The sequence below is a fragment of the Callorhinchus milii genome, unplaced genomic scaffold, assembly GCF_018977255.1.
Source record: "Callorhinchus milii isolate IMCB2004 unplaced genomic scaffold, IMCB_Cmil_1.0 Scaffold12, whole genome shotgun sequence".
NCBI classification, from domain to species: Eukaryota; Metazoa; Chordata; class Chondrichthyes; order Chimaeriformes; family Callorhinchidae; genus Callorhinchus; species Callorhinchus milii.
Window position 1 is genome coordinate 12,672,240 of NW_024704753.1, and position 25,840 is coordinate 12,698,079.

The window sequence follows — 25,840 nt, forward strand, 5'->3', positions numbered from 1 at the left end:
GCAAAAACTATACTAAATCTCTTGAATAAAATCCAAATTTTTTTTGTTTGTATACTGGAGATGAGTGGACCAGAGAATCTAATTGATTTCTGTGAAATGTTGATTCTGGCACACACAAGTCTGTGTATAAATTTGTGTTACAATGTGAGGTTACATCGCTTACTTACATAAGGTAAGCAAAAGCAGGATTATTTCAGTGTTTTTCACTAAACACTTGCCAAATAATGCCAACCATTGGGGGTTGATTAAAGAGGTGATGGCGTCAAATAAGTTCCTTACTTTTTTGGTAGTTGAGCACACTTTTACTAGTGCAAAATGTAACCGCTAAACTCCTGAATCACAGTTTTTAATCCCTTGTTGCCATGTGCAGTAAGGAATGAGGGCTAAACTCCAATGTTTGTGAGTGCATCTTGATAAAACCCCAAATGATAGAATTGTCTCCTCTTTGCTTGTGATGTCTATATATTTATGTTTATACAATTCTTGGAAAACCAAATGGGAAACCTTTATATTTCTTGACCATGGAGGCATTTGGTAATGTATGTTCAGTGTCAAATACCTGAGACCATTAAATATTTTGTTATGAAAACATTTATTTCTCTTTGTTTTGCTTCCTAAGGAAAAAGTTAAGGATCTAAATCATGGCATCCTTTAGTCATGGAAGAATTGGAAGCTTCAAACCAAAGTTTAATTGAACTATATGACAAGCCTTGAGACGTCTCAAAGACAGGTTAAGGCACTATATCAAATAAAATGTTTTATTTTTTTAAATATTATTGATCTTTAATAGTCTGTAATATCAATTTTGGGAGTTTTTTTCTCCCCGGCCCTCACCTTGTACTACATGTGGTTCAGTTGACAGGTGCCTTGAACTGAAAAGCAAAACACTACCTCCTAGGATGAATGGTGTTGTTTGTAGGAAGTGGTTGGCACCACTTCCCTCTGATTTCTGGTTTTTATTTGGTTTGAAACCTCCAATTCTTTCATGACTAAAAGATGCCATGATTTAGATCCTTAAGGATCAACTTCCCTCATCATTTACATCCGGATCATAACATTCCGCAGCTAATAAAGGGCATGGTTTGAGCTTCCGAGTAACCAAACCAGACAGAATTTTAGGTATGCCACCTACACATAGAAACTTTTGCGTCTGAAATGGATACAGTTCAAGATCCTGGTCCTCACTTTCAAAGCCCTCCATGACCTTGCTCTCACCTACCTCTGTGACCTCCTAAACCCCTACCAAACTGCCCACTCCCTCCGCTCAGTGGGTTCCAGCCTGCTTCACTTCCCCCACCTTGAATACCCCATCATTGGAGCGCCTTCAGCCACTCTACCCCCATCCTTTGGAACTCCAGTTCCTCCGCTCACCCCCTCCCTTGCCTCCTTCAAAACCATTATCCAGATCCTCCTCGTCAACCGTGTCTTCGGTCACTCCATCCCCTACTCTCCCCGATCCTGACTCCCAGCTTGGGTTCAAAACACTGGTTGTCCTGCACCTTGGGACATCCTCCCAATGTGAAAGGCGCTATACCAATGTAGTTTTGTTTGTTGTAATCCTAAAAAGCGTATAAAGCGGGGAAGCGGCAATTTTTCAAAATAAAAAAAATTGAAGCGGGGTCAGTTAGTTGCACTATCTCGTTACTAACTATCAACTAAAACACCTGCCTATAAAGTCGCTCCATATCTCAGTGCTGTCCTCCACTTCAAATACAGTATTAATTCTCTTGTGATTCCATTTCTGATTGTCGTTTTATTAATTTTGCACTGATGTATAACAGTATCTATTTACTTGTGTACAGTAAGTCCATAGCCTTGCAGTGTACATGAAGATCAAAGATGTGGACTGATTTATATTTGAATTGTACTCTGAATGTGATCTGACTCCAGGGGTAAGTATTTCAGCATCAGTCACAGAGAATGCGTACCATGTTATGTTTTCATGTTATTTGGGCTGCCTTGTAATGGGATGTGCTGCTTGGGTTTTTTCGGGGAATTTGCAGTCAAGACAGAAAATGAAACTGAAACCAACACAAGTCGGTGTCAGTAACCTGAGTGAATACAGCACTTTGGGACTCAGCCTCCGACAGCGACAAGAAAGGTAATTGTGCTGTACTGTACAGCAGCCTGGATCTGGGCTGGATTCAGGACATGTAGCTTTTCTTTGTTTGTGTGTGTAAGGCTGAATAATGTGGGAGAGAGAATGCTACAAGCTAGTGAAACTGAACTAAAAATCGATAAGCAAAATAGCACAGATGTTTTGAGGCTTGGAGTAAGAGAAAGTGAAAGTCAAGATGCTGTACTAGGTTTCCTAAAAAATTGATTTGAATGGAAGTAAGATGTTTCACAAGTTGTGTTTGAGGGATGATGGTTGTTTTCTATGAAAATAGAAAGTCCTGTAGCTCAGTGGTTAGAGCACTCGACTCGCAAGGGAGAGATCTGGATTCGATTCCGGGCAGGGTGAAATGTTGGGCAAGTTTCCTTACTCAACACACCTCTTGCTCAACCAGCAGTAAGTAGGAACACGGTTGTTGGTCGTTTGGCGGATTGCCTTTCCGGGGATAATAATCCTTCAAAAAATATTAATAATTTGGTCACATTTGGGGTTTAGTTTAAAGATGTGCTTTTTTGCTGGAGACAGTTACGTTTTGCTGAATCTTAAAGTTTCAAGTGGAGTTTTATAACATATTGGTTAGAGCACTCGCCTCGCAAGTGAGAGGACGCGGGTTCAATTCTTGAGCAAGGCAAAACCTTAGGCAAGTTTACTTACTCCACACGCCTCTGTTTACCTAGTGTATGTAGGAATACGGTTGTTAGTTGACTAGCGTATCACTTTCGCTAATAAACCCTCCAAAAAAATAATAATAATTTCGTCACTCAATCCAAGACTGTTTATGGGACACTGCTGTGCGTAATTGGCTGCCACATTTCACCCATAAGTTATACAGTCAATCCCCTTTACAATATATTCCAAGATGCACTTTGAGATGTCTCAATGACGTAATAAGGTGCCCTATCAAATGCATGGATCATTAAGCGCCCTGGGTCGCTATATAAATGCAAGTTGTTGTTTTAGAATGCAAAAGGTTTAGAAATCAGTTTTACACTAAGGACAATTATGACACTCTGGAGTATGATAATTTAAATTATCCCAGGAGAATATAATAAGGGAATCAGTTTGCGGTTATTGTAAAGCAGAAATTTGGAGAAAGGACTTGGTGGTGAGTTGATGATGGGGGTGGGACGGGGAAATTAGGAGAGTTCTGTTTACACAGTTGAAATGCTCTTCCAAATGCAGTAGTTGAAACAATGGAATTATTGTAGTAATTTAGGGAAAAGGCAGATGAATTGAATCCAGCACAGACATGATGGTCTGAATGGCTTAATTCTGTACTACTTTTTTATGGTTCTATAGAAGCACGGGATAAATAAGAGCCTTTTGCTTGTTTATTATTGCACATTAAGATTTCCCGCTACTTGTCCAGGTAGAACCACCTCGTCCATTAGGGCTTTGGCTTGCAGGGTTAACAGGAGCTGAATGGGAGGATTTCCTAGAGTCTGTTCTCCCAAGGCCTGCCAATGATGAGCCAGGCTGACTGTTCTGTCATCAGCAGTGCCCTGGAACGCTGCAGACCCACCTCGCTCAGGAACCAGACCACCGAGACTGCGACAGAGGGCTGGCTCGATTCTGACATTTTCATGCGAAACATGTTACCTTGGAACCAGATCAGCTCCAAGGAGACCCCACTTACCTCTCCACCCTCACCTTCCTCCCCATCCCTCAGAAGATAGAATTCAAAATCCTCGTCCTCAGTTTCAAGGCCCTCCATGGCCTTGCCCCCTCCTACATCTCTGACCTTCTGCCCCCATCAACCTGTCCGCTCCCTCCACTGAGCAGGCTCTGGCCTGCTTCAGGTCTCCCACTCAACCCACCCTACGATCAGCGGCCAGGCTTTCAGCCTCTCTGCCCCCACTGTTTGGAACTCCATCCCCCAATCCCTTCGCCTTGCTCCTTCTCTTACCTCCTTCAAGTCATGACTCAAGATCCTCCTTTTTGACTGTGCCTTCAGCTACCCCCCTACCCCCTCTGTCCTCTCTCATCCCAACCCTGCTCCCCACGATCAGGTCCTCATGACTGACTGTTCAGCGTCTTTGGACGTCCTCCTTCTGTGAAAGGTGCTTTACAATTGTAATTTTGTTATTGAACATCAGAATGATAAAATTAGTTTTAACTTCCATTGTTTCCTTTTGATTTCAGATGATGGAAACTCAAGAGATCGACGAAGGCCTCTATTCCAGACAGCTGTAAGTACAGTGGAGTCCTGTAGCTCAGTGGTTAGAGCACTCGCTTTGCAAGCGAGAGACCTGAGTTCAATTCCAGGCAGAGGGCGAAACCTTGGGCAAGTTTCCTTACTCCACACAGAGCCTAATAATAATCCCTCCAAAACCAAAAACAATAATAAATTGGTCATATTCAATCTACGACTGTTTGTGGGACATTGCTGTGCGCAATTGGCTGCCGCGTTCGCCCACAAATATACAGTCAATTCACTTTACAGTGTGTTCTGTGAAGCGCTTTGGGACGTCCTCCCGACATGAAAAGCGCTATATCAAATGCAAGGATTATTATTATTATTATTACAGTTGGAACACTTTGAATATAAATATAATATAAATAAATAAGAGGGGAGGTAGAAGAAGGGGTAAACTGAGGTAAGAGGGGAAAAGAAAGGAACAACATGGATGTAGTGGGATTCCCAAGTGGGATTCTTCACTTTAATTCCCACAAGTCACAAGGAAATTTTATTGATCAGCCACAAGTGTGCAAAACTGGTAGCTGACTGCACTTTTCCATTTCCATAATATAATCATCGAATCTTACAGCACAGAAGGAGGCCAATTGGCCCATCGTGCCTGTGCCAGCTCTTTGAAACAGCTACCGACTTGTCCCACTGCCCTGCTCTTTGACCATAGCCTTGCAAATTTTTGCTTTTCAAGTATATATCCAATTCCTTTTTGGAAGTTATTATTGAACAACACACAACATCACATTTGTTCAGCACCTGTCACGTCAGAAGGATGTTCCAAGATGCTGGATAGTCAGGGATTTGGACCCGAGCAAGGGATGGGATCAGAGCAGGGACGGCCGGGGTAAGAGGGTGATCAAAGGTACGATTGAAGAGGAGGGCCTTGAGACATGCCTTGAAGGAGGCAAGGGAGGGAGCGAGGTGAAGGGACTGTGGGATGGAATTTCAGAGGGTGGGGGCAGAGAAGCTGAAGGCCCGACCGCCGATGGTGGGGCGGGCCAGGCGGGGGACATGGAGCAGGCCAGAGCCTCTTGAGTGGAGGAAGCGGACAGGTTGATATGGCATTAGTAGTTAACATTAGTAGTAAGGAGCAAGGCCATGGAGGCTGTGACCACCTGTCTTGTTTCATACCACTGAGGCAGATTGTAGACGATTTGCATACATGCTTCTATAATGTTTCAATCCATTCCACATTGATGGTAATCAAGTGGCTTTATACAGTTACTAGGAAGGTTGTAACGCCATAAACATATATGTTCTTACTTTCACTGGCAGAATAAGGTAAAATGTGTAATAAATGTAGAGTAATGGAGGCTGGCATTGAATTGTGGTGATTTCATTAATTGTGAGCAAAAGCTCGCGGGTTTTATTAATCTTTGCAGAAGCTTGTGATTTTCCTAAATTTATTACAACATGTTTATTGGTCTCACATCTTTAGTGTTTTAAAGACATTTTCATACTTAGAGCGTTTGAATATTTTTAAAGTTATTTTGCAGCACCTGAAAGGAATGTGGTATTGTCTGTGTAAATGAGAGACTACCAAAAGCAACAGTGATGTAGAAACCAAGGAAAATGGAGAGTAGCGAGGAAGTGATCAAGTTGAGGAGGTTCATATTTGTTTGCTGGTATAATGGCCATCAAAGTCATGTGCACTCGGAGGCTTATGTGTGATAACACTGTGCTGAAGTTGATGGTAACAAATTCATTGAGTAGGATCCCTAATGATTTCTGAACAATAACAGTAACTGTATCTTACCGGATGAAATCTAATGGCAAGCTTCAGATGGTAAGGCCTCCAGAACAAAGCTAACGTAGATTGGTTTATGATACCCACTGATTTGGGTCCTACATTGTGACTTTGAAATTGCTCCTTGCTATCTTTTCGTTGTTTACTCTTTAGTAAATAGTAATGAACTATTTACTGGTCATTTTTGTTTGTTCAGTAGGGTAGCCAGGCTTGATCAACGTCTGGCAGCTATTATCGTCAGAGAAGCAGCAGACAGGTTTCATGGGAGTGATACTTCTCATTGTGTTCCCTTTGTAAGCATAATATAGGCAGAAGGAATGGAAAAGTTAAGGGGAGCTGCTTCAAGGTTAGAGTCTATTTTACATATTGAATAATGGTATATAATCTTTGTGTTTGATTACACCTTATCAAGTTGTTGAGACGTCTCAAAGCACTTCACAGGATATACTGTGAAGTGGATTGACTGTATTTTGTGAGCCAAAAACAGCAGCAAAATTGCATATAGCAGTGTCCGACAAACAGCCATGGAGTGAGTGACCAATTTTATTTGGGGTGATTGTTGACCAGGACACCGGAAGAGAATCCCTACTCTTTTCAGATAGTGCCAATGGATCTTTAATGTCCACTTGAACAGGCAGACAGGACTTTGGTTTAATGTCTCATCCAAAGGATGACACTTCCATGAATGCTACACACCCCAGCACTGCATTGGAGTGTCAGCTTAGACTGTGAGATACCAAGTCCCAATGTGGGGCTTGAACCCACAATCCTCTGACTCGGAGGCAGGGTGGTACCAATATGCCAGGCTAGCTGGGGAGGGACTTGGAAACATAACAGAAGAGAATGATATAAACCTCAAGAGCAAAACAAGGATGGAGCTTCAACCTTATCAAATTTTTTTTGCCTCAGTCCAGAGGTGCAGAGCTCAATTATAGTGGCCCAACTGTGATCACCTCACTTCCAGGTCTCCATGGTTCTGTTTCACCCTAGGTAGTGGCTTTACATAATGAATCATTGGGAGCAGGAAGCTGAGTAATGTTTTGTTCTATGTATTGAATGCCTTGAACTTCATTGTTATGAAACTCCATACTTAAAAATGAGCAGCATTTCTCTTAATTTGTAAAATAACAGGTTCAAGCCCCACATCAGGACTTGATTTTCTAATCTAAGCTAGATGAGAACTGCAATGTCCTTCAGATGAGATGTTAAACCAAGGTCCTGCCTGTCTATCCCCAGATAAAGGGATCATTTACTTCATGGCTGTTTGTGGGTCATTTCTATGTGCAAACTGACTGACCCACTCATCTACCAAATGCCCTCATTTTATATAAATTGGGGTGAGACCTTTTGACAATGTGTTTAGGAGTCTTATCAATACAATGATTGTTAATTATTACGAACAACGAGTTAATTCTGCACTTGACTGTGATGTTTAACCTCAGTATTGTGCATTGTTCTTTACCTTTCCTTGAGGCCAATTCACAAGTGCAGAGAGAAAGAATACATGGAACACAAGCCTTTCAGTGAATGCTCTGTTCTTCTGAACAGCCAGTCCCAGTGCTGACTCAGCACAGGTTATAAAAGATGTTGCTAATCAATAAGTAAATAGCTGTTCATGAAAAATGCATAGACTACAAGATGGGGATGCTGATTGTAAATGCTCGAAGGCATTCATTCTGTTTGATTCCTTATCCATTTTCAGTGAGCACTTCCATATTTTCACAAGGCATCTGAGAGGAATTTTGGTGGGATGGAAGAACTTAGGCGAAATTCTGAAGTACTATATATCCTTGAATTTTGAGTTGATATTTCTTGCTTGCTCCTGCCTGTCACTGTCTGCCTGCTCTGAAGATACGGGGAGGCAACTTAGATCATATTCGAGGCTTCTGTTTGTCAGGATTTTAAAAAATTCATTTTTCGGGGTTAGTCTTAGTTTATTTTTAGCAATTTTTGAGTTCTAAAAATTGGCCGTTTTCTGGGTTTTTCCACTTTTAATGGAAACTTTAGACTCGCCTGCATGCACAGGGGAGAGACAGGCGCTCTCGTGCATACACAGTGATGTCAGAGCAAGAGCCATTTACAGGTTTTTGCGGTGTTTATTGGATAAACACCATTTTTTCTGTAACTGGGTGTTTTACTGGAGGGGACGGGGGCTGTTAAAAGCGAAAATCAGAGGCCCTAATTACACTAGGATTTAATGCATGATTTATGTCAATGACTGTGTTTTACATAATGATTTATTTTTAAGTATAGTAACTATTATGTAAGTTGTGTGCAAATTGGCTGCTGTGTTTGTTTACAATCATCACTATATTACAGTCAAATCCTGTGAAGCACTTTTGAATCATCCTCCCAACTACAAAGATTATTATACAAATACACTTGAATTTGGCAAAGTAAATTAATCCAAGATACTATGAACAAGTTAAATTAAAGAGATAAGAAAGGAAAGTATCTTATTTGCATTGATCTCATTGTATATAGTAACCTAATCTAGCTGAGAAATGTCCTAAGAATTTATGAATGCTTGTTTGACCTTGCCACATTGAGTAATGTGCAACCAGTTAATTATGGCTGTGGTTGTAGGTTGAGAATATTATTTTCTTTAGATTTCAGTTCAGAGATTCCTGTTCCAAAGAAAATAATAGTCTCATCCTACAACCATTGGCATATGTGGGATTACTAAATCATTAATTTAAATACTAATGCAGTATATCAAGACAACCAGAGATAGCTGCACAAATGTTATACTAATTATCCGAAAGCAAATTTGCCTTCCAATTGTGGACGTTCAAAACAGACGTGTCTTGTAAGTAATTGCAATGGTCATAAAGTTCAGCCGTCCACACAGCCATAGATTTGTCAATTATTATACCAGTGCAATTGAGTAAAAGGAAAAACGTGATTGCTGAATTGCCACATCAATTTCAGTGTTCTAAAGGGAGAAGGAACCTGAACATTTACTTTTAGCGCTCTCTCTTTGTGTTCTCTCTTTCAAGTGCACCAAGACACAGCCCCGAGTGAAGGGCCTATATAAATGCAAGTTATTGTATGTGGAGGTTGAAAGCCTTATTTCTGGTCCTCAATTTGGTTAGTCGGGTCCACTGTGATGTGTGGGAGACATCCGCAAGGACAAGCAACTGAGTAACTGCATCACTAACCAATGGATGGATGTTTCTATTTGCACTCGGCCACTGTCTCCAAAGTGCTAAGAATACCACTTCTTGCCACTTCAATTAAACTGCAAGACTGACATTACTGAAGATACAGCTGCTGATGGTGACAGTGCTAGGTATTAGTACTGCACTGCTGGACCGAGCCAGCTTTGACCTACAGTGATTTTATGAGGGGGAAAATAAGCTAGGAATACGCCTTCTGAAGCAGTTTCTCAAGTCTGACTGTCACCAATGTAAGATGGACTGCAGCTTACTCTAGTTTGACTGTGCAACATTGAGCAATGTGGAAACATTAATTATGTCACAAATATTGACAGTGCAAATTGGAAAACAAATCTGAACCAGTCTCCATTGTGATGAGATTCTTTCACCCCCTTATAGAATCTCCTTATTTACTGCATCAAAACCTTTCATAATTTTGAACATCTCTATTAAATCTCCCCTTAAGCTTCTCTGCTCTAAGAATCCTTTGCACCCTCTCCAAATGTGTGGTACCCGGAATTGGACTTCTTCCAAATCTGGCAGTATTCTGTCCAATTACCGCTACCAACTCTTTGGTCCATGAATCCTTGATGTCCAATATTTCAAGACATTATTATTGGTTTGATTGTGCGGAGGTACTTTAAGAAGTTGAGTAGAAGTTGAAATGCAATCCAATACCTTCATGCAATTGATCTCCTTTCCTCTTAGCCACCAATTATATGTTGTGGAGGGAATAAAATACTGATTTGCCTTTTCTTTGCTTGTGGACCTGTCCTGCAGATATGTGCTGGGCCTTGATGCCATGAAACGAATGAAGACCTCGAATGTGTTGATCTCTGGGATGGGTGGTCTTGGTGTGGAGATCGCAAAGAACGTTATTCTCGCGGGAGTGAAATCTGTCACAATTCACGATGACAGAGAGGCTGAGTGGAGCGACCTCTCTTCCCAGGTAGGCTTGATGTCTCTGTCAGCCTGAATTCATGCACTGCAATCTGCTTCAGGCCTAATGTTTTTCAGTGGGTAACTCAGAATCCTATGAAGTAAACCTTTTGTTAGACAAAGATCAGAGATTTGAGCCTATCCAGGGTTTATTTGGGATCAACATTTTCCAGTTCAAATTGTGAGATTTTGGTGCAATAGAATGGGACATTTTGCCAATCGTGTAAATTTAGTGACACATTACTCCCCTCCCTATTACTATTCACTTTTGTAGTTTAGCAGCAAATGTTACAAGATTACAGGAGGTACTCGCTTCCAAGTCATTCATGAATAATATAAACAGCTGAAGACCCCGAACACAACATCTGGTCACTGCTCCAGTTGTTTCCTCAATTAATTCCCATAGATTTGTTGGGCATAACTACTGAATCCATGTTGACTACTCCTTATTGAGTCTGCTTTTATTATATATGTGGAGTCCTGTAGCTCAGTGGTTAGACCGCTTGCCTCGCAAGCGAGAGACCTGGGTTTGATTCCCGGCAGAGCAAAATGTTGGGCACGTTTCCTTACTCGACATGCCTCTGTTTACCTAGCAGTAAGTAGTAACCCGGTTGTTAATCAATTGGTGGATCGCTTTTCCAGGGGTTAATAATTCCTTCAAAAAAAAAAAAAAAATCGGTCACTTCAATCCACGACTGTTTATGGGACACTGCTGTGCCCAATTGGCTGCCGTGTTTCACCAACAAAATATACAGTCAATTCACTTTATGGTATATTCTGTGAAGCGCTTTGAGACGTCTCAAATGTGTGATAAGGCTCTATATCGAATGCAAGGATTATTATTATTTATTATATATAGTGAAAGCAGCTGTTAGAATACTCAATGATTCCTTTCAGGGGTTAAAAATCCCTAAAAAAAAATCATAATTTGATCACTCAAATGTTTGCGGGACACTGCAGTGCCTAAGTGGCTTCCTCGTTTCACCCATAAAAAACAATTAATTCACTTTACAATATATTCTGTGAAGCACTTTGAGACAGCTCAACAACATGTTAAGGCGCTATATCAAATGCAAGGATTATTATTATTATTAATCGGCATTCCAGTGTATGCAAGCGGTTCTCTCTCTCTCTCTCTGTCTCTCTGTCTCACACATTCAATTTTCACTCCTTGCACAGATCTCAATATCGAAATGCACGAAAGTGGGATAGGGAATTTAACATCCAGACTGCCAAGTAGATGCAGCGGTTTATCTCTGATCACATTAGGGAGTTTACCTTAACTTAGTGAGGCCTGACTTAACAAAGTTACTCACAACAATCAACCACTGGACATACAGAGGTTGTTCATTGTTTGTGTTTTAATAATAATAATCCTTGCATTTGATGTAGCACTTTTCACATCTAGAAGTCTCAAAGCGCTTCACAGAATTTACTGTATAGTGAATTGACTGCATATTTGTGGATGAAACTCGGCAGCCATTTGCGCACAGCAGTGTCCCCACAAACAGTCGTGGATTGAAGTGCCCAATTTATTATTGTTTTTTTTGAGGGACTATTATTAGGCGTGTGGAGTAAGGAAACTCACCCAAGGTTTCACCCTGCCAGGAATCAAACCCAGGTCTCTCGCTTGCAAAGCGAGTGCTCTAACCACTGAGCTACAGGACTCCACTTTTTAGGTCGTTTATGAAAGTTATATAACTCACCAGTGTGGTTGTGTGTGTTAGCAAGAACCTATTGAAAAAAACAAAAGAAATTGCATTTATATAGCATTTTTGCACAATGAATATCCCAAAGCACTTTACAGAGACACCTCACAAACTGTATAGTATAGAATTCACTGCTGCTGTGCCCATATTGCCCAACACAGATGCTGAGGCCAATTTTAGAGCCTCCACCTGTTACAACAACAACATCTTGCATTTATAGAGTGCCCTTCACGTGGGGCAGCATCTCGGAACCCTTAACAGCGTCGGAGCCTGACACCCAGTCGAAGAGGAAGGTCTTCATTCAGTATCTAAAAGAGGGGAAGGAGGGGGCAAAGTGAAGGAATTGAGGGAGAGAGTTCAGAGCTTCCGGATGTAGTGCCTGAAAGCACGCCCACCAATGGTGGAGCAGAGGGGACAAATGGGGAGGAAAGGTAGTGAGGTACAAGGACGTGAAGGAATTTGTAGACAAGTGAAAGTATTATTAACTGATTAATCGCCAAGTGGAATCCCTCTGCAGGCTACATTAAAAGGTAGTAAAGTGGTATATTCAGCCACTTTCCCTGCCAGGTTAGGCTCCCAGTCAGCTGTGTGAAGCGCTTTGAGATACCCTCCTGTCATGACAAATTCTGTATAACTGTAAATAGTTGTAAGAAATAGGTGTAAAAATTTCGTTTCTCTCATTCCTTTTCAGTTTTACTTGACCGAGGAAGATATTGGGAAGAATCGGGCAGAAGTATCTGTGTCATGCCTGGCAGACCTGAACAGTTATGTTCCTGTCCGCTCCTACGTGGAGAAGCTGAAAGAAGATTTCTTATTGAATTTTCAGGTATAGTATCATTTTGAGTAAAAGGTGAGGTTTAAGTAGTTATTAATGCTGAGAAGCATTAGAAGTGACAGCTGGAAATGAACTGCGTACATCATGGAATGTACGCAGAGCCTTGGGACGACCTCCAGACGTGAAAGGCGCTATACAAATATAATTTACTTTACAGTAAATCCCTTGAAACACTTTAAGACATCTCAACAACGTGATAAAGTGTGATATCAAATCCAAGGATTATTTTTTTACCTTCATCCCTGCTCTATGCTGCAGGGATTAGTTAGATGTTTGGATGGCAAAATAGTTAATCTCCCGACACACCAGCACCTTTTATTTTTCTCTTGCTGTCACACTCATAACTTTGTCACTTCCTTAGGCCTGATTGTCCAATTAGTGTCAGTCCATTGATAATGTCATGTTAAGTATTTGCGTTTCATTAAATCACAACAACTTAGAGTAAAAGCTCTATCCCGTCACATGGGACTCACAGGTTACAAACCACTCGTACTTTCCATTTCTTAGCATTTTAAGATTAGTTTCTTCTCACACTTTGCTATGGTGCCATCAGTAATTCTTAAACCACTGTGCACTCACCTCCAGTTCAGTCCATGTGCAGACAGCCTGCCACTGAATGGAAGAGATGACTGTATCAGTGGCAACACTAAGCATTTGTGATACTAATTAAATTTGACGAGGCAATCAAGAGCAACAAACTCGGACAGATAATGGATGCTAATGTTAGATGTGCGATCAGAGTGAGTCAGTGGGTCGTGGTCTCCTTAGAGCTGAACTGGCTCCAAATTGACGTGCCTGACAAATGAATGTCGGAATCGAGCCAGCTCTCCGTGGAGGTCTCGTTATTCCGGTTCCTGAGCCAGGCAGGTCTGCAGTATTCCAGGGACAACACAGCCAGCCTGGCTCATAGGTGGGACCTGGAAAGGCAGACCGGTCACTATCTCATCCTGTCTCAGCTTCAGTTAACACTGCAAGCCAAAGGCCTAACGGGCAGGGTGATCCTAGCTGGCCAAGCAATGGGAAAGCTTGCCAGACAGCAATATCAATGGCAAGCCATGCAATTTTAGCTGGTTAGACTCCAGCAATACTCCCAACACACTCTGCGGTCCCCAAACCTTAGCTATTGCCAACCTGCACTTAATACTTATTGGAATTCGGTAAGCAGGATGCACCCCTCCAGGGAGAGAGTGTGCATTCCATTCCAACAATCTATGTCTGCCGTGGATTGAATGCCGTGGCTAAATAACTATTTTTTTGGAGCGATTTTTATCCCCGGAAAATGATCCTCCAATCGACTAACACCTGGGGTCCTACCTACTGCTAGGTAAACAGAGGCATGTGGAGTAAGGAAACTTGCCTAAAGTTTCATCCCTCCCGAGAATCAAACCCAGGCCCTCTCGCTTGTGAGGCAAGTGCTCTAACCACTACACTATGGGACTGCCCCTGTGTCATGATCCATGGGAAACTCTTAACAAGAAGCCATAAAGAGACACTGCATCTATTCGGTGTTGTTCAAGGGACAGTGCATCAATCAACCCAGTTAGGAAACTGGACTGAATCTATCCATGTCAATTTCAAACCAAATTCTCCTTCCAGGTGGTTGTGCTCACAAACTCGTCTCTGGATGAACAAACACATATTGGACAATTTTGTCACGTGAACGGCATCAGATTCATTGTGGCGGACACTAAGGGCTTGTTTGGGTGAGTTGTATTGTGTGTGGAGGCATTTGTTGATGGCTGCCAATTTGTGCTGGGACCAATACTGGGTCGTAGCAGAGCAGGCGTTTTGCTCGGAAGGATGAGATCAAATTTATCTTTCCAATGTAGCTGGATGGTGCTTTGTGGAGATGCACTGTGATCCAAAACACAGCTTTGCGAGGTTAATAGCCTACTGTTAAACTTTATATAATACCTAAATTAAATCTCTGATTTGGGGCCTTGAAGCCAATTGTAGCCCATTCCTACTCCAGCTAAAACCTGTTAACAGGACAGATCAGAGACTCAACCCAGGATTTTCCTTGTGTACATGAGCAGTGCGGTTACCTACTCGGACATTGTGTTGATAGGATGTGTTGAATAATTCACAATGTATAAGCTGCTTTGGGACCAAATGAATAATTTGTTGTGATTTATTTGACAGCCAAGTGTTCTGTGACTTTGGTGAAGAGTTTATCGTGATTGAGCAGGATAATGCAGAGCCCACTCACGCTGAAGTGTCATGGATCACCAAGGTAATACTGCATTCTCAACACTCACAGCTAATAGAGATACTTACTACAATCATTCTTTTATATGTAGAGGTGCTCATTCCAAAGTCAGGCTACATAGAGTGGCTAATTCAATATCAGGTCATGTTAAGTTGCTCATTTTAATATCTCGCGATGTGCAGATGCTGATTTTACTATCGTTTTAATAGATTGTTCCCCACAACCTCAGGATTAGCCTATGCTTCCTTCTTCCCTTCTCTCTGTGCTTCTGCTGACTGAAGGGACAGGTAAGCCCATTCCCAGGCAGTCTTGAATCACTTTTGTTTTGGTCAGCCGGGTGTTTGACACACAGACAAACCCATCACCGGACTTAAGACTATCCAAGCCAAACAGAGTTCCATCCATCCCACATTCACATTTTTCTGTGTATAACAATGGAATCCATGAGAAACGTATCTGGCTTGCCTAATCCCGAAAAATATTAAGCTCAGGCTGGCAAGAGCCAAAGTTTGGAGATCCCAGAATGTTGGGATAATGCTGGTGTCTAACCAGCTAAGACCCCATAGCGTTTTAGGACACTCTAACAAGCTTTCCCATTGCTTGTCCGGCTAGGACCATCCTATCCGTTAGGGCCTTGGCTTGAGTGATTAGCAGGAGCTGTGTGGGAAGAATCCCTGCTCCTGCCCTTCCAGGCTGTCATCAGCAGTGCCCTGGAGTACTGTAGACACCCCCGGCTCAGGAACTGGATTATTGAGATCGCCACAGAGAGATTCTGATCTTCTGTTGCCAAGCATGTCAACTTGGAGCCAGTTTAGATCCAAGGAGACCCGCTTATCTCCCATGGAGGATAGTCATTAGTTGGTCATTTGACATCAGACAAGTGCAAGTCAGGCTACCTAAAGATACTCATTCTAATAGGCTAATAGAAGTACTCATTCCAAAATCAGGCTATACAGCAAAACTCCCATAAGTCGCATCAGTTGGGACCATAACATTTAATATCACTTAACTGAAATCCGAGTTGCAGGCAAACTGTATAAGTTGTAGAAAATCCAATTTAATCAATCAGCACTGTGCATGGGTAATTAATTTGCGGCCGGTAAGTGTGCTTGCGGAGACGGGTCAAGACTACATTTCCTGCGATTCAATGCGTCTTGACCCATTGAGTACTCACTTACTGGTAAGCAATGGAATCACATTGAATCGCACGACTCAATGCAGCAGGTAAGTGCAGGAATAACAGAGAATAGGGGAGCAGCGTTCCTAGTTAGGAGATGTTTTGTTTCTAAAATATAACTGGTGCGAAGACACCTAAGTGTTGATGATAGGAAACTGAACGGGACTCCGATGCTTGTGCAACTTAGATAATTACACGATTTATTAAGATAAGACTTATGTGAGTTTCACCGTAGCATGCATAGTGAATCTCTCTGGGCATCTTAAGTCATGTAGAGGTGTTCACTGCTAATAATAATCCTTGCACTTGATATAGAGCCTTATCACGTCTTCAAGATGTCTCAAAGAGTTTCACAGAATATACTGTAAAGTGAATTGACTGTATATTTTGTGGGCGAAATAATAATAATAAGGTGCTCTTTACTAGTACACAGCTGTATGCTGTGTTAATAGTCGTCTATCTTAATATGAACAGAAATTTTGGAAGTATTATTGGAGTGCGTATAGGTTATGGTGAGAAAAGTGGCTGTTATCTCTCTTCATTATAAGTGACAACCTCAATCTCCATATTTTAAAAGGGAGAAAAAGAATAAAGCATAAGGAGAAAAGCTCTGCATTGATTTGAGTAAAATAAACAAACAAACCCAATAGGCTGACTGTCGTACACTTCTTGTTATGATCCTATGTTATTGTATCCTTTTCTGCTAGTACCACCTAAGAGTTGATATTAATTGCTTAGTGAATTAGCAGCTCAAACACTAACACTTAATGCCTACATGAATAACTCCAAGGATTATTTATAATAATTTATATTTTTGTTTTGACTTTTGTGAAGGAGAATCCAGGGATTGTGACCTGTTTGGAAGAAGGTCATGGTTTTTTTCCTGAAACTTACGTGACCTTCTCCAAGGTTCAGGGCATGACGGAGCTAAATAACTGTGAGCCCATTGAAATCAATTTCCTTGGTAAGTAACTGTTACCCAAGCTAAAGTCCAATAACTTAGTACAGACTGACAATGTACTTGACTTGAGCTCCAAGAGGCTACCCCACATGAAGAGTGCTATATAAATGCAAGTTGTTGTTGTTCACAAGCATGCTTCAGTTTCACATTGGGCCACTGGTTTATCAACTGTGGCTTTAGGGAGCTCTACTTCATCTTTAACTCCTTGAGAGGTGGTAAGCTCCTCGAAGCTAAGATGGCTCCTAAGTAACTTGCTTATCATTGGAATCAAGTGATGTTGTGGTCTTAGTAGTCCAGTTTCTGATCAGCGGTCTGCAGTACCCTGAGGCACCTAAATTATTAGTTTGTAAACCTAAAGAGGCAGACCAGTCATTGGGGCAGCGATTCTTCCCACTGGACACCTATTAACCCTATAAGATGGAGCCCTAAACAGATAGGGTGGTCCCCGCTGGTCCAGCAGCAGAAAGCTTGTCAGGCAGTGCTCTCTCAATGGCAAGCTGTTGCGATTTTAGTGGGTTAGACTCCAGCCGTACCCCAATGAACATTGTGGAGTCCCCAAGCTTTGACTCTCACCTACCTGTGACTATTCCTCTCTGAAATGAGGTAAGCAGAGTGTGTCCCTCCAGGGAGAGAGTACTCCATTCAAAATGCAGAGAAATTCCCATACATATGTGGAACACTCACTCCACTTTGGATGCTCCTAAGCATGGAGATGGGTTTCTGCCTAAGTCAGATACTTGGCAATCCCCCCCAAAATGTTTTGAGTCAACTATAATGTTATCCAGCTAATATTGTTATTTAGTTCATATTGTTTTCATAGCTTAATGAGTTTTTCGTCAGCCTTCAATTTACCTACAATGGTTACTGATTTCCACTCGGTGGTGCTGTAGGGCTATTTATTGGCTACTAATCTCAGTGATGCCAGCTCCTGGCAGATGGAAATAGTCCAGCAAAACCTTTCGTTTTTGGTCAGCCGGGTGTCTTAAGCATGGTGATAGGTTTCCACATGCATCAGAGATCCAAACCCAACTGAGATTAACATGCATCCCACCTACAACATGGAATGGATTGCGTACTCGCGCCCTGGACGGACGCAATCTGTTTACCTAATTCCTGAAAGCGTTAGGTGCAGGTTGGCAATAGCCAGAGTGTGCATTGGGCTACTGATGGAGTCTAACCAGCTAAAACCACATAGCTTGCCACTTGATGGACGGTAGGTAAACTTGGACAGCAATAAAAGCAGAAAATTGATATCCATAGCACATCAATCAACATTTTAAACCAAGATGGGATAAGTTTCAGATATAATCAGAACATGATCAGAACTGTCATCGATAATTTCAGTAATGTTAAGATTATATTGCATAGTTTCAGAAATCCGTTATTCCATTATCTTATTAATTGTTTATTCTTGCTGTTTAAAATTAAGGAAGGATTTGATTAGGTGCATATTATTGGGCTATTTCCCCTTGTTTCTGGGTGCTAAACAAGAGGGGGGTACAATACAACATTTTTATAGCGCCTTTCACGTTGGAAGGACATCCCAAGACGCTGGGTAAATATAAGATAGCCATCAGCAGATCTAAAAGGAAGTTTAGAAGAAACTTCTTTCCACAGAGGGGATGAGAATGTGCAACTCACTGTTTGAAGCTACGGTTGAAGCGGAAAGCATGAACATATTTTAGAGGAAGCTTACTATATGCATGAGAGAGGAAGGAATAGAGGGGTATGGGAGAGGCTCATGTGAGGTATAAACACCAGCAATGGAGGAAGTGAGACAAAATAATTAAGGTATAAAACAGCTGTGGACTAAATGCATGTTTCCGTGCTGTAATGTTCTATTCTGATAGAAAAGTAATTATAACTTGTTCATAACAAACAATTATTTTATCATCCCATTTATCATCCCCTTATGGTTGATTCACCTCCTCCATGCCCACCCCGAACACACACCAGCTCCAAGCGTCTGTTCCAAGTTATAAATGACGTTTCACGCCATGAGATACCTAGAGTGACTTGTTGTGCAGCCAAACATAGCAGCTAATCTATGCCAGCACACAACAACAACAACAAGATTTCATTTATAGAGCGCCTTTCACGTCGGGAGGACGTGCCAAGGCGCTGTACAGTTGGGTCAGGACCCGAGCATTGTGGGGAAATGGTCAGGGTGAGGGGAGGGAAGGGAGGGAGCGAGGAGGGGGTAGAGTGTCGAGAGGGGAGCTGAAGGCACAGTCAAAGAGAAAGGTCTTGAGACCGGCCTTGAAGGAGGAAAGGGAGGAAGCGGCGAAGGCACTGGGGGATAGATTTCGATACACCCACAAACAGCAAACATTAGATGTCAATCTTTGTGGTAAATTTGGATGGGGGAGAAGTATTGGCCAAGATACAGAATGAGCTCACTGCTTCTCGAATCGTGAACAGGAACTTAACATCTATTGAATCTATAGGCTTGCTTCAGGGCCTTTGCCAAGGTTAGTGTAAATAATAATAATAATAATCCTTGCGTTTGATTTAACAAATTATTACGTCATTGAAACACCTCAAAGCGCTTCACTGACTATATTATAAAGTGGATTGACTGTGTATTTTGTGGACGAAACATGGCAACCAATTGCACACAAGAACAACAAATTACTTTTGTATAATGCCTTTCACGTCGGGAGGATGTCCCAAGACACTGGACAATCACGGATTTGGACTTGAGCAGGGGATTGGTATCAGGAGGGGTGGAGGGCAGGTATAACAATGTCCTTGTGTGGAATGGAGTATGCTTACCTCATCTCGGAAAGTACTAGATGCAGAATGGCAAGATCCAGTGTAGTCCTGTAGCTCAGTGGTTAGAGCTCTTGTCTCACAAGAGAGAGACCTGAGTTCAATTCTCGGCAGGACAAAATGCTGGGCAACGTTCCTTACTCCACACTCCTCTGTTTACCTAGCAGTCAGTAGAACCCGGTTATTAGTCGATTGGCGGATCGCTATTCCGGGGGAAATAATTCCTTCAAAAAAAAATAATAATTTGGTCACTGAATCCACATCTGTTTGTGGGACACTGCTGAGCAGAATTGGCTGCCGCGTCTCGCTCATAATATATACAGTCAATTCACTTTACAGTATATTCTGTGAAGCGCTTTGAGACATCTCAAAGACGTGATAAGGCCCTATAATCATATGCAAGGATTATTATTATTATTATCCACTACATGGAGAGCCCAGAGTGTGCGTTTGAAAAACAAGTGTTTCTTTTCCATGCGGCATGAGTTTTTTTTTTGCACCACAAACCCCGATTCAGAAATAGAACATTTTATTGTAACTTTTATTTTTTTTGGAAGAATGATGTTCTTGATGATGGATGCCAGCAGTTGGTTTCCCGCATTCACTGCACCACTTGACTGGCCACTTTCTTGTGTGTATTTTAGATCGTTACTCCTTCGCCATCTGTGACACCAGTTGCTTCGGTGACTACGAGAAAGGTGGGATTGTGACAGAAGTCAAGATGTCAAAGAAACTTGCCTTTGTAAGTACCTTGAGTTTGCACTCTGGACATCTGTGATAGTCGTTCAGCCACCAGCATAGCGTCTGAACATAGTGGAACTTGCTGCAATTATCAAGTCATGAGAAAGGCTGAAATCAAGTGCTTGGATCACCTGGTCTGCGGTTTGAAAGGACAGTAACTAAACTAGAGCTGTAATGAAGTTTGGTAAGGCACATGTATGTGGTGATATAGTCAAGTATGTAACATAGCACAGGAGGATTAATAAAGAGGTGTTTTGTCTATAGGCCCATACATGGCTTAGAATGTTTAATTTGCGTATCCAATGCACTTTCCCTACCTCTTGTCTTCTCAATCACAGAAACCTATAGCGGAGGCACTGAAAGAGCCTAGATACCAAATATCAGATTATGGTAAAACGGAGAGGCACGGAACCCTGCACATTGCTTTCCAGGCTCTCCACAGGTTTGTGAAGGAATGTGGCAGACTCCCCAAAGCCAGGTCAACGGTAAGATTTCTGTTACTTGCTAGTATTTGGGAAATGAGCAGTGTTTTGTTTAGACCCTTTCTCATGCTCATTATCAGGCAATTAAAGTAAAGTATGGATCTCCCCTAATGGGCTAGTAGATAGTTAGACCCATTGTAGCACTGCATACAGAGCAGAAAGTAACAGCTGCAGTTTTGGTCAGATAAGACATCTGACACACACAGACACCCATTGCCATATTGAAGACTATCCAAATCAGACTGAGTTCCACATATCCACGACAATTATACATGGAAATTTCTCCTCGTCTGGAAAGGGGTATGCTTGCCTCATCTTGGAAATTATTAGATGCAGGATGGCAAGACCCAATAATAATAATAAACTTTGCATTTGATATAACGCCTTATCATGTGGTTGAGATATCTCAAAGCACTTCACAGTATGTATTATAAAGTGAATTGTCTGTGCATGTTGTTGGGCAAAATATGCATAGGCAGCCCAGACTGCGTGTTCAAATACTGCTGGAGTTTAACCAGCTAAAACCATATAGCTTGCACTGTGTGACAGGCTAGGACCACCTACCAGTGACAGCTTTAGTTTGGGGGGATAACAGGAGTCAAAATCCTGCCGAACCGGCAGGATGGCTGGTCTGTCATTCACAGTTGCCTTGAAGAACTGCCACCCAGATCTGTCCAGCTCAGGAACCAGACTGCTGGGGCTTGTAAGGTCAACTAAATTCCAATATTCCATTACCGGACGTGTCTCTTTGGAAACAGCTTAGCCCCAAGGAGGGACCGCTTACCTCAACCCCCCTCCCCCAGAAGCATGGTAACTCACGGAAACCCATAGCGTAGCGCCCTCACCTCGCCTTTGGTAAGTTTTCTTATTCCACATGCCTCTGATTACTTAGCAGTAAGTAGGAACCCAGTTGTTAGTCGATTGGTGGATCCCTTTCCTCCCTCAAGAAAAATACATTTGGTCACTCAATCCACAAATGTTTATGGGGCACTGCCCTGCACAATTGGCTGCTAAGTTTCACCCCAAAAAAACAGTCAATCCACTTGACTATCTATTCTGTGAAGCACTTTGAGACGTCTCAATGACTTGATAAGGCTCTATATCAAATGCAAGGATTATTATTAACTAGCCAGTTATAATACAAGTAGGACAGCTTTTGGGAGCGGTGCAATTGGGCTCAACACATTGAGTTATAGTAGGGGGTGGGGTGTGGAAATATCAAGCAATGTTCACTCACTTGCTCACTGTCTAGTGACTTGACTGGTGAACGTCGGGTCAGAACAGGATGGGACTCAGCCGTGATGTCATCCACTATTGAATAGTCATTCGAACACACTCCGTCTTGGCTCATACATGAAGAATGGGCACTTGGAGGGCAGCCAGTGGCTGTGGAGATAAAAAGCCATAGACCAGTGAACTCCCTGTTGTGTGGAAATCCCTGGGATCCAATTAAGGATCTCCGCACAGTGTAGCCATAATTTCAAGCCTGCTGTAGAGGAATTAAACCTGCTGTTCCTCATTCTATGGTAACCGGGTTTGGTGAATTTTCACCTCGTAATTTTGAATTTGTAGCACAGAGCAGTGTGGGGTTTGGCGGGATGCCCCTGGACCAGCTACAAGTTTCACAAACAAAAAAGGAGAAGCAGAGCAGCGGAAGTTTTACTCTGAATTTTTTTTAGGTCAATTGGGTGACGAACACATGCAGAAACCCATCGCTGTGCTTAATGTTTTCCAAACCACAGTTTCACAAGCGTATGCCACATACACTTAGAGAATTTCCCTGTGTCTGGAATGGAATGCCCACTCTCCCCTGGAGAGACGCACTCTGCTTACCTAATTCCGGAAAGTATTAGTGCTGATTGACAAGGCTTGGGGACTCCAGAGTGTGTGTTGGGATGACTGCTGGAGTTTAGCCAGTTCACCCATTCTGTGCACAGGTTCAGTTTTGCAGCAATATTATTCTAACTCTTAAATGAAATGCATTACTCATTTCCTTCCCAGGCTGATGCTGAGCGCTTGGTAGCGATTGCAAAGAGATTGAGTGAAGACGTTCCATCGATCGTTGAAGATGAGCCACTGAATGAGGACTTGGTTAGAAAGTTATCCTACGTCGCTGCTGGCAACCTGAGTCCAGTCAATGCATTCATTGGGGGTATAGCTGCACAGGAAGTGATGAAGGTAAAAGGGATTGAAGCCAGTTCTCTCAATAGAGACTCAGCGATGTTGAGCTACAAAGCAATTATAACAGCACAAAACAGCAACGGAGAGCTGTACAGCTCACTGAATAAACTGTCTGAGCCGTCAAGGGAGCTTATGTATCATGTATTAATTTCTGATGCAAAACCTTTTATGTGCCTGCAGGCCTGTACAGCGAAGTTCATTCCCCTGAATCAATGGCTGTACTTTGATGCCCTTGAGTGTCTGCCTGAAGAAAACGAAGACATCCTTTTAACTGAAGAAACCTGCCAGCCCGTACGTGCTTTTTACAATCCAATTATACTGAATCCAGACTATAATGACCTTATATCCAGGCACTGTGGGGCTCATTTGGCGATGACTACTTTATCTTGTTTTAATGATGGCTGGTGCTATGAATTATGCGGTGGGATGCTGCTGAAATTTATTTGCAATCTATCCATCAAGAATAAGCAATTAGTTGAAAAGGTCAGTAAATTAGCTGATAAACTAATTGTTAATTGGGTGGGGAAATGATAAGTCACAAAGCTGGTCACTGAACTGATCAGGTTTAGTTTGTGATAGACGCTGAACAATGGTTGGGTATTTTCAAATTCCTGAACAAGCTTTTGACTATCTTCTGGTCTGCGGGGCGTTGGGGGAAATAAGGTAAGCGGGGTTTCTTTGTCTCCTTGCTAATGTGAGTGCTAAGGGCACAGAGCTGAGTTAACTCTCTAAGGTGGACATGGTGAGTGGCGTCCTGTAGTGAATTGGTTAGAGCAGAGCACTCGCCTCGCAAGTGCGAGGGGAAATCTTTGTGGAGTCCTGTAGCTCAGTGGTTAGAGCACTCGCCTTGCATGCGAGAGACCTGAGTTCAATTCCAGGCAGAGGGCGAAACCTTGGGCAAGTTTCCTTACTCCACACACCTAATAATAATCCCTCCAAAAACCAAAAACAATAATAAATTGGTCATTTTCAATCTACGACTGTTTGTGGGACACTGCTGTGCGCAATTGGCTGCCGCGTTCGCCCACAAATATACAGTCAATTCACTTTACAGTGTGTTCTGCGAAGCGCTTTGGGATGTCCTCCTGACATGAAAATCGCTATATCAAATGCAAGGATTATTATTATTTTAGGCTAGTTTCCTCATTCCACACACCTGTTTACCTGGAAGTAAATGGGAACCCGGCTGTTCAATTGCCGGATCGCTTTCTGCAGGTAATAATTCCTTCAAATAATAAAAAGAAGAATTTGGTCACTCAATCCAAAATTGTTTGTGGGACAGTGCTGTGTGCAATTGGCTGCCACATTTCACCTACAAAATACATAGTCAATTCACCTTATATGTAACTCTGTGAAGCGCTTTGAGACGTCTCAATGACATGATAAAGCACTGTATCAAATGCAAGGGTTATTATTGTCTGCCTGAGGCAGTCAGGACCACAGTATTCCAGAGTACAGTTGAGAGTTTGCCAACCTGCCGGGCGCAACGGAACCATCCAGTTAACTGATGAAATTTACATTGAGTTCATTGGTGACACTTGATTGCTGCTCTCTGTGTATCATTACGTATTTAAATATTCTGTAATTCTCCCCTGGATTTATTTCCACTCCTGTGTGGCAACAGTGTGTGCTTATTATAATGATTAGGACATATGATTAAGCATGTGCAAAAGGGGTGATTCATTTGAGTGGCTTTCTTATGTATATTGAATACCTTTTCTTCTACCCACCTCCTCTCCACCACCACCGCACAGTGAACCTAGCCTTGTATTTGGCTGCTTGCAATTGAGTTCCTTTATCTCAGACTAATATTGATTTGTTTGTTGTGTCTTCTGTGCAGAAAGGCTGTCGTTACGATGGGCAAATTGCAGTCTTTGGCGCGGATGTTCAAGAGAGGCTGAAGACGCAGAAGTATTTCCTGGTAGGTGAAGGCTTCGGTGCCCATTGTGTTTATTGAGATAAAGAATGTCAGGGCTGGGAAAGGAAACTCACTTGCTGATCCCTCCTCCTACTCTCAGCCACTCTGCTCCACTCTCAGGAACACCAGCCCAGACTCCCACCCACTTGTACCTTCATTTTGTTCAAGGTCCGTCTCGAGACCTACCTCTTTGTTGACTGCGTTTCTGGTCGTCTTTACCCTCCCCACCCCTGTCGGATCCCCAACCCCCCGCTAGGATTGTTAAGTGTCCTGGGACATCCTCCGCCTTCAAATGCTCTGTATGAATGTCAATTTGTGTTGTATTGAACCTGACAGTACCTCAAGCCCAAATTCCCTGAATATCTCCTTAGCACCAGTGACGTTTCCATTTCCCACACTCTCGACAGAGTGACTCTCAGTTAGTATTGAGTTCTGGGCAGTTTTCTGTACTGTGTGAGTTAGTAAGCTGCTTTTTGGTTCCGTGCATCCCACTTGGACATGAAAATTCCAAAGATATTTATTAAAATTGAATGCGCACTTTCTCCCTGGAGGGGCAAATCCTACTTACCTAATTCCAGGTATTATTAGGCACAGGTTGGCAAAAGCCAAGGCTTGAGGATCCCAGAGTGTGTTTTGGGATGCTGATGGGATACTACAGCTAAAACCACATAGCTTGCCATTGAGAGCACTTCCTGGCAAGTTTT

The 25,840-nt window shown here is 42.3% G+C and overlaps 1 protein-coding gene across 3 annotated transcripts in view; it reads left to right on the plus strand.

Moving 5' to 3' along the window:
* The first annotated feature begins 2,046 nt into the window (after positions 1-2,046).
* The window catches only part of uba1 (ubiquitin-like modifier activating enzyme 1), a 156,503-nt gene continuing 132,709 nt past the window's right edge, over positions 2,047-25,840 (plus strand). For 2 of the 3 annotated variants that reach the window (XM_007890277.2, XM_007890279.2), the window contains exons 1-12: positions 2,047-2,101; positions 4,259-4,305; positions 9,993-10,161; positions 12,552-12,686; positions 14,292-14,398; positions 14,838-14,928; positions 16,916-17,045; positions 20,459-20,556; positions 20,894-21,040; positions 23,039-23,215; positions 23,399-23,509; positions 25,059-25,139. In XM_007890277.2, the coding sequence (XP_007888468.2) occupies positions 4,259-4,305; positions 9,993-10,161; positions 12,552-12,686; positions 14,292-14,398; positions 14,838-14,928; positions 16,916-17,045; positions 20,459-20,556; positions 20,894-21,040; positions 23,039-23,215; positions 23,399-23,509; positions 25,059-25,139 (1,293 nt within the window). In that variant the 5' untranslated portion in view covers positions 2,047-2,101. Of the gene's footprint in view, positions 2,102-4,258; positions 4,306-6,366; positions 6,401-9,992; positions 10,162-12,551; positions 12,687-14,291; positions 14,399-14,837; positions 14,929-16,915; positions 17,046-20,458; positions 20,557-20,893; positions 21,041-23,038; positions 23,216-23,398; positions 23,510-25,058; positions 25,140-25,840 lie in introns of those variants that run through there. The other variant, XM_007890278.2, reaches the window with a different exon arrangement.